Here is a 9,217-nt window from a genome sequence, read left to right as displayed (position 1 = left end):
GTGGAAAAAGGAACCGTGGAACTTACCCTTAACACCTGCCTAATAATCAACCATATCGGGAATTTGGGAAATGACGGCATCTATTTCACTAGTTGAGATATTTTTCAGGGCCCATGAATAATCTTTTTCTTTCAAGTTTTAAGAAAGCTATGGAGGAACAACTAACACCTTAGCCTCAGGAGTAAACTGAGACGGAACAAATGCCGTTGAGAAGCCAGGTCTCCAATCAACTGACCTAACAATTGAATTAGGATACATGGCACTGGCATGCAGGCTTAAAAAGAATATAGCTTTGGGTGAAAAAATCCTGCTTGGGATGCAATCACAATCATCTATTCAATGCTACATAATTCAAGTACAGAAACATGCATGCAAAGCCATGCAATGCACCCATCTTTCAAATTGATGCCCAAGCATAACGACAAAATTTTGAAAGAGTAGCACTCACCTGAAAATCTCAACCTACCTTAGCAGCAATTTGGAGATTATCCACTTGCCTCTAAAAAAACATTCACATGGTTTAAATTAATCCCCATCTTAAAGAAACAAGACCCCTTGAACCTGTAGAAATAAGATAAATGATAGAAGGAGAAGGTTAGGTTTTGCCCAAGAAAGCGAACAACCTACCTCTTAGTCTCCTACTCTCCTGTATGAAAACAAACCCGCGAACAGGAACAGATTTAGAATTCCCTCATCACATTTCTTAGTACAATAAAGCAGAGCCAATGTTCAATCAATATGGACGTGAGCGCTGCCCACCATGATAATGCCTATCTGGACCAGAACCTCCACCATCCCTGCGTCTGTCCCCACCATTGCCATATCCACCTCTACCACCACCACTGTTCCTGACAAAAAGCTTTTATTAACATGTGGTTCCTCAAACTGGCAACAGCCAAGAAGCTTTTGACTTCTGAATGATGCAAATGCATAAGCAGCAATTGTATTTTAATATCTAATCAAAACAATCTGATTACACAATCAGCAATTGTATTTTACCAATAAGCGTTTCAAAGTTACAATCTGATTACACAACATGAACTTTCCTGAATAGGAAATTGGTTCATCACATGAAAATATCTAATCAAAACAAATATGAAATGGAAAAGAACAGACAAGCAATATTAAAAAAATCTTGACAAACTAGCAGAAAGCTTGCCAAACTGCATAGGAATCATGTAATTCATCTGGCTCGCTACAGAAGTTAAAAATGTCTTAAACACTCAACCCCCACCACGGGAAAAGAAACCATAAATTCTCCAAGGCCCTAAATTAGCAAGTTCCAGACAATAGAGACACACAAAACATCAAAAGAGTTGTAATTTTTTTACCATTAGTGACCACAGTGTGTTTACAAGAATAGATTTTGTATTTCCTTCTGTATATGAGTAGCCCGTTTTGATGGCTGCTCCTCACATAATATGGAACCAACAGGAAAAAGGAATCTTGAGGGAATTAGCAAGTGCAATTATGCTATCTAGCAGAAATACAGTGTATATATAAACACACACACATACACAGTTTGTTCATTCATCCACGCTGCATCTTCTGTTTCAGCTTACCCCTCCCTTAAAGGTTAAGATCTTGCTCCTTTTGTCAAGGAAACAAAAGAATGTACCTTTTTTTATCAGCAAAAGGATGTACCTTCTACATAATAAAATCAAAGAAAGAATGTAATTTTTTATTGAAGAGAAAAGAGTGTACTTACTACCCATCTGTTTATTTAAAAAAGCATAAAAAGGTAGTCCTTAGCTCTATATTGATTACAGTTTAATAGTGCACTATCTACATGTCCTACATAAAGAACTAGTAGGTCCATAAAAGTTCCTTTATTGGCAAACTATTAGATTGAGGAAGGTTAAGATGTAAGTCTATCATTTTCTTTAGTCATCAACGAAAGTCTACCACTTTTGTTATGGTCTTGCTTCCACCAACTGAAACTTGTTCAGTGAATCTAATTTTAGGTCATTAAAATGTTCTCCAACCTAAGAACCCAGATACAGGAAAGAGATAGTTAACTGGATAGAAACGAAACAGAAAGAATTGACACTAATACTTTGATCACCCATATAACCCTCCATCCACGAATGCTTCATATACATCCTAAATCAAGAAAACTAAATATAATCATGTTAAATACTCTGTTCTTATCCCATAACAAGTCACAAGAAATGCCATGCCCTGCAGTAACTGCTTTTACCATCATGAAATCCTAGAAACATTCACTTGCCATCATAATAGAAATATCTTTCCAAACCACTGAACATCTTGAAAGCATCTGGAATGAAATAATTCCACTACGGCTCTCCAATGAAATTAGGAAAAGAATTTTAAAATCTAACATAGAGCCATTTAGATATAAAAGGAAATCCATATTTCAAGATTTCAAGAAAAGATATCTATTGCTTCTTAACAACTAAAATGGTTCCAATTTCAAGTGATGATAGTAGATCAAAAAATTATTGAGAAAAATGAAATGATTTCGTTTCATATGGCACCCAAACTACACATGCACGGTCCCCTTCCTTCAATGACCTTCCTCTAAGCAATTTCATCACCAGAAAAGTATTCCCAATCCCTCATCATTTATCATTTAATACGCAAAAGTCAACAGATCACCTATCCGTCCATATGAACATTTTTGGCATCAACAGATAAATGAGAATTATATCACCCAAGTCTTAAATGATTAATATGACCAATCAAAATATGCATTACAACCATCTTTCCTCAGACATGTTTACAAATGGAAAAGAAAATCCCATCCATCTTTTCTGATTGCTCCTGCCATGTCCAAGTATCTGATAGAAACACATCAATTCAAATTATTGTACTTCATCCTACACATGAACACTTCTACCCATCAAGATTAGGATGAGATCACCACAGAACACCTATCTGAGCTTTTTTTATAAGAACACACAAAAAGCAGGATTTCACATAATAATTATTGTACCTTATTTCATCTTAAGACACAGCATAACTTTCAGCCATCAAGATTAATCTTGACAATGCTCATCTACCTTTTCTGGCCCTTAAAGTTAGTCATATCACCCCCTCAACCATGATTTCTAGCATTTATCCAACACCTCCTAGTACGATGGGGTTATGATCCAAATCTTGACTGGTACTGCTAAGAAATCACTAGCTACTTGCTAGATCATCACTTCTAGAATATAGAAGTTACCTAATTTCTCAAGAATTTGAAAGGCCTAATTTGGCACTGAAATTCAATCATTGCATGACCTGTATAAGTTGCAACTTCAACAGCAATTTGCAGATCAACACATCAGATATGCACAGTGCACTTACCTGACAAATTTGTCAATGTCAGCAAGTGGAATCCGTGCAATCATGCACTTTTACATGCATGAAGACATAGTCAGGTAAAGCTCTCTTTCTGGAATATTGCAATGGAAGACAAGCCAAGTATGGCTATCATAACTGAGACTCGTTTTCTAAAAAATATAAAACCTTAAAGCTGGTTATGAGCTAGAGATTTTAATTTCCAACCAGTGTTAGAAAGCTTTGTAAAGCAAGATAAAACGGAAACCCTGATAAAGTAAGACAAAATAAATGGTTATTCAGAAGAAACCTTTGGAAAAGAGTTTATCAAGGTAAAGACCTCCAAATCATAATAAAATAAAATGAAATTTCTTTAAGCTGTCCTTCACCGGCATTCAAAACACTTCATAAGCTCAAGTCTAACCACTTCTGAAGCTAAATGGAGGATCTAAACCATTACCCATAAAAGAAAGTGGATTGAAATCATTAACCATAAAAAGAACCAGTGGTTAATCATGAAAGAAAGTAACCCAGTAAAACAACCATCTCAACAACAATAATTGAAAAAAAAAATAGTATGCAATATCAAAACTTATCTAACCCAAGTACACCAATTACCAAACTTCATTAAGCAAATGAAAGAGAATTTTCAGTACAATCGCCTAGTAGTATCCATTGCACTTGCACGAAGACCCACAGTTTGAAAAATGCACATAACTGTGGCATTCCTGTCCATGCATCATGCTAAGTTAACAGGGGCATTCCATCTAGTTCTAAAATGATGAAACCTATTTTGTTTGTTCAGCCACATTTTCAGTGGTTTTGGAACCAACAAACCATGGTTACAGAAAATGTGTTATCACACAGGTATGTTTCACTGATGCAAACATGATATATCTACAACAGCTTAAGCTTATAGAATTTTGATAAAAAATGACCTTGTGATCAAAAGTCATTGATAGGAGAAGTATAAAAAATTCGTATTCACATGTTTGATCAAAAAATAAACCATGAACTGAACAACTTCTGCAGTATTGTGTGGTTTAAAATACAACCAAGAATATTTAGCAAAATGTATAGAGTAAGAATTGCATGGTTCTAAAAATGCATTGTCATTTTCTTAAGAAGTTAGTAAATTTTCTAAACCATACTAACCATTTTGAGAACCAGTAAATCAATGTTCTAAATCACATAAATCAATATTCTGAAACTTAAAATGAATCAGATGGTTTAACAATTTAAACCATCATTAATGCCTTAAACCAGAACAGGTCAACCCCCTGTCCTTTATGCTATTGCTAAGTAAAATCATCAATTATTTTTCCTACAAAATCAATTGAATAAGTTTGAAAAGCTACCCAAATGTTTTTTTTTCTACTGCTCATTTTATCCCTCTATTTTCCAATTATATATTCACATGGGCCAATCAAGACATCAAAGCATGGACAATCAGCCTTGGCAGGTCAACAACTCAACATCTGGATTGGTCTCAAACAGTGACCATGAGTTACCCATTACATTTCAATACAAGTATAAACACTCAATAATGTATGCCTCAATAGGCAATAAAGAATGAATGTGTCCGCAGCAACTGCATATTGCAATTATTCCAGAAAAAAGCGAACATAAAGGTCAGTTTCAAATGATAACCAATTACCAAAAAAAAAAAAAAACTGGTGACATACCAATCACAGCCTGTGCAATGTAATTAGAACAAAAAAAATTGCAACTATTCTACTGGTAGTTAACAGTTAACACGAGAACAGCAGGATTGGCATATGAAAACAAATTAGAAAGAGAATTTCAGAAAGTGTGTGTGTGTGTGTGAGAGAGAGAGAGAGAGAGAGAAAAAGAGAGAGAGAGAGAGAGAGAGAGAGAGATACCCATGACCATAGGCTGGTTGAGCCCTTGGTGCAGATTTCTCTGCCATTGCAACACTGATTTTATAACCCCGCATATCATAATCTGATAAATAATGATAGAATGAGTTCCAATTATAGAATTTAATAAACACAAATTACTGATCAATAATAATAATAATAATGATAATAACAATAAACACAAGTGGCATTACTAAAAGGCATTCTCTAGAACATACTATTATAAAAGCCCCCTGCAGAATGGGCAGCAGAGGGATCTTCATAAGACAGAACTGCATCTCCTTTGCTGTTCCCATGGTCATCTGTGTATATCTTTATGTTCCAAGGCCATTGATCCTTATATCCTCGCTTTTGCTTGATTCTACCAACCTACAGAAAAATTGAAGCATTACCATAAACATATCAAGTAAGCATAAATTTAATGGTCAAAGAAGAATATGTAATTGAGTAACCTAAGCACAGAAAGTAGTCAGACATGTTATTCGTTTTAATTTGCAAGTGTTATAGTTGAGGTGTTGAACTGCAGATCAGTGTTTAAAAAGGCATGGATGGCGTACGCCTGGAGGCGCTCCCAAAATGCCCTGAGACGTATGCCAGAGGCACTGACACCTCTGAGGCATACGCCTCAGGTGCAAGAGGCACTCGCCTCCGCTTCGACAAGGCCAATGTTTTAAAAGTGCAAGGCATAAAAAAGACAGAGAGGTCAATTTGAGCCTGAGGCGCAAGGCGTGCACCATTTTGAAGCATGGCACAAAAATACAAAAAAAAATGCTAAGTTTTCAAATAGAAAATCAGAAAATTCAAAAAAAAATCCAAAAAAATAAAAAAAAATATTAAACATAATATTAATAAAAAATATAATCTTAAATTTTAAAATAAATGTTTTAAAAAACCTATTATCTAAAATTAAAATACATAAACATAAGATGTAAAGCATATTCAAATGAGAATTTAAAAATAAAATCAAAGATATAAAATATTTTCAAGCATGTAAATCCTCTAATCTCTTTTTTTACTCAATTGCATTACTTCAAGTAGCTAATGTAATGTAAAACATATTATATCCCTGATTCTATGAGCCGCCTTTGTGTCACACCCCTTGAAGCAAGCCCAAACAAGTCCATGTTAGGTGTTCAATTCTTAGTTCCCTCACAAAAATTATGAATTTATAATTTTAATTGCTTTTTAAGAAAATATTTTATTAGGATGAATGAATGAACAACATTAGCAATTAGGGGGTTCTCAAAGCTTCGGTGAGCGAGCGAACCCAGCCTCTATGTTCAAAAAAAGCAAAAAAACGTCAAATTTTCAAAAGGCGCACGCCTGGACTGATGCGCAAGGTGCATCAAGTGCATGCCTAGGCGCACCAGGCGTACGCCTTTTGAAAGGGCTGCGCCTAGGACCTATACAAGGCGCATAACCTAAAATGTGCTTCGCTTATGCGCTCGCCTGAGGCGCGTGTTTTAAATCACTGGACAAGACCCCCCCTTTCAAGTTTCAATTAGTGTTACGCATCTTTATTCTTCTTACTATAAAAGATTTTTAATAAGAATAAAGAAAAATGAGATCCCCCCTTCCTCTTCTTCTTCCTCCTCCTTCATCCTCACTCCCCTCCTCTCAAGGAGGCCTGTGTTCAGGAGGCTTACACCTCGTACGTTCTGAACCATGCCTCACGCCTCTAGGTAGTGGAACGCCTCGTGTCACACCTCCATGTTTTAAAACATTGCTGTGGATTATCATGATTAGGCTACTGTGAACAATTATTCCTTTGCACTACCAGTATTACATCTTTGTGGGTTATTGAGTACCAAGAAGTAGTTGAGGTAATCTGCTCAACTCAGCATATGTACTCTCTCTAACAGGAAATACAAGAGCAACTATCAGTATTGCATAGTTGATCAGCATGGCCAAGGAAGTAATTTTCAGGTTACAAAAGGGGCAAATTTTACTAATGCATATCAAGGCTTTATTTTCTATTCATTGTTTTCTCAAGCCTTTGAACTTGGGGCATCCTCCTCGTCCTCGTGCAGAAGTTTGTAGATGCCCCATTACTGCCATCCTATTTATATGATCAACTAGAAGAAACACCAAGAAGACAAAAGACATGCTAAATGTGTGAAAATTTTCTTTTGCCAATTGGAAGCAACATTTACTTCTGTTGTCTTCTTGTTGTAACTCAGTTGCTCTTTCAATGACATATATAATAATAGCTGATTCAATCAATGAAATAATATCTAAACAATTTCTTTGGGATTTCAATTATCCTAGACAAACCAAAACACAGATGTACATTATAGACTATTTTAATCAGGACACAAACAAATAGATCTGCATAAAACACAAAATACAAATGTAGGCTAAAAGTTGAATGGCCCTTTGTCCCAAGAAAATGAAAATGCAGAGTGCAAGAAACCACTCTTTGAGATATAGGTATCACAAATAACTATGTCACATGCATATAGTCCAGTATGAAATGGAAGAAACACAGACATACCTGGCCAATCCCCCCAAAAAGTTCTCTTAGCTCTTCAGTAGTCACATCCGGTGGCAGATTGGAGATGTAGATTCTTGAGTTGTCGCAGGAATCCCCACAATTCTCATCACATTGCTTGATCTTAGCTGGAGGTTCAGCTGAAGCACCACCATAGCCACCACCTGAGTGTCGGGGGCCACCACCATATCCACCATCATACGCACCCGGTGGACCCCCGCGACCACTTCCGCGTGTATCAACTGGGGCATCGCCACCATAACTATTTGGAGGGGCACCATAGGATGGGGGATACGAATTAGGACCACCAGTGTAGCTGGTAGGAGGAGGAACTGCCTCCGTTCCATAATTACTATTTCCACCATAAGAATTCGGTTGAGGAGGATAATTTCCACTACCACCACCATAGGATCCCGATGCAGGCGGAGCCATCTGACCATAATTACCATCTTCTCTTCCTTGACCACCAGCATAAGAGCCACCTCTTCCACCACCGTCTCTACCACCATAACCACCGTTTCTACCACCACGGTGCCCACCGTATCCGCCTCCGCTTCCTCCTCTGTTATAACCACCGCCACTACCACCATGATCGCCTGCTCCAGTTGGAGAGGGCGCACCACATTTATTGCATTCAACTCTTCTTGCAAAGTTCAGATTCCCACAACTACAAAAAATAAGATCGAAGGTATCCAAAGTCAACACAAGTTACGGAGGGAAATGAATGGAAGGACAAATTCAAACAACCAGAACTTCAACACATATTCTAATAACGCATAGTAAATTGCAGAGGAAAAGAACAATAAACCGGGAAAAGGAAGGATAAAAGATAACACCTTGGGTTGGGACAGAGCCAATCTCCTTCTCTACCGCTACCGCCACGACCGCCGCCTCTGTTACCACCACCTCCACCTCTACTGCCGCGATCCCCTCCTTGGTATCCGCCACCACCGCCTGCAAGCAGAAAAATAAATTAGATTAAAAATAAATAACAGAAGTAACATAAACTCAGCGAAACCTGCGAAGAAAAAAAAAAAAGAGATTTAAGTACCTCGATTTTGTGAATTCCCTCCGTATCCTCCTCCTCTTCCCCCTCCACCGCCACCGCCACCACCACCGTAGTTTCCACCACCGCTACCACTATAGCCTCCGCCCCCGCCATATCCACCCCCACCGCCACCTCTACCTCCACCGCCACTCCCATAACCTCCACCACCTCCATAGCCTCCACCACCGCCACCGCTGCCTCCGTAACCCCCGTCGCCACCGCTACCTCCATAGCCCCCGCTAGAAGCACCTGTATAGCCACTACCACCGCCAGTTCCATAGTTTCCAGCACTGCCAGATCCAAAGCCTCCACCAGCACTACCACCGCCATAGCCTCCACCACCACCTCTGGGAGGTGGAGCAGATTCGTCGCCCCCAGGACCATACATCCCAGACATGTTTTAGGGTTTATTCGAGATCTTTTTCCTTTCACTTGTAAGGATGTAGACTTGAGAGAGAGAGAGAAGATGGGTGGGGGTTAGGGCACGAAACTGATAGTACATATACCCAATTC

At 38.2% G+C, this 9,217-nt stretch overlaps 1 protein-coding gene across 4 annotated transcripts; it reads right to left on the bottom strand.

Moving 5' to 3' along the window:
• Positions 1–291: 291 nt before the first annotated feature.
• On the bottom strand, positions 292–9,217 carry TAF15B (TBP-associated factor 15B). 4 transcript variants are annotated; one of them, XR_016107767.1, is made up of 7 exons: positions 8,708–9,217; positions 8,493–8,610; positions 7,660–8,323; positions 5,384–5,534; positions 5,169–5,250; positions 628–848; positions 292–499 (listed from the first exon to the last, which is right to left on the bottom strand). XR_016107767.1 is itself a non-coding variant. In XM_088972345.1 (6 exons), exons 1-6 carry the CDS (start codon positions 9,099–9,101, stop codon positions 734–736), a joined length of 1,524 nt encoding a protein of 507 aa, XP_088828471.1. In that variant the 5' UTR covers positions 9,102–9,217; the 3' UTR covers positions 292–733. The 4 variants fall into 4 exon arrangements, 2 of the variants coding, with proteins under 2 accessions (XP_088828471.1, XP_088828472.1); XR_016107768.1 differs by having other exon boundaries at positions 628–842; XM_088972345.1 differs by having other exon boundaries at positions 292–848.

The sequence above is a fragment of the Nelumbo lutea genome, chromosome 2, assembly GCF_056320005.1.
Source record: "Nelumbo lutea isolate HS-2025 chromosome 2, American lotus-T2T, whole genome shotgun sequence".
In the NCBI taxonomy this organism is placed as follows: domain Eukaryota; kingdom Viridiplantae; phylum Streptophyta; class Magnoliopsida; order Proteales; family Nelumbonaceae; genus Nelumbo; species Nelumbo lutea.
The sequence above is the reverse complement of the archived record's forward strand: the minus strand, read 5'-3'. Positions and strand labels throughout refer to the sequence as shown.

Coding starts and splice junctions, on each gene's coding strand:
- TAF15B (XM_088972345.1), bottom strand. CDS start 9,101: ATGTCTGGGATGTATGGTCCTGGGGGCGACGAATCTGCTCCACCTCCC. Junction 8,611..8,707: donor AGGGAATTCACAAAATCGAG/GTACTTAAATCT, acceptor TTCTGCTTGCAG/GCGGTGGTGGCGGATACCAA. Junction 5,535..7,659: donor TTTTTGGGGGGATTGGCCAG/GTATGTCTGTGT, acceptor ATTTTTCTGTAG/GTTGGTAGAATCAAGCAAAA.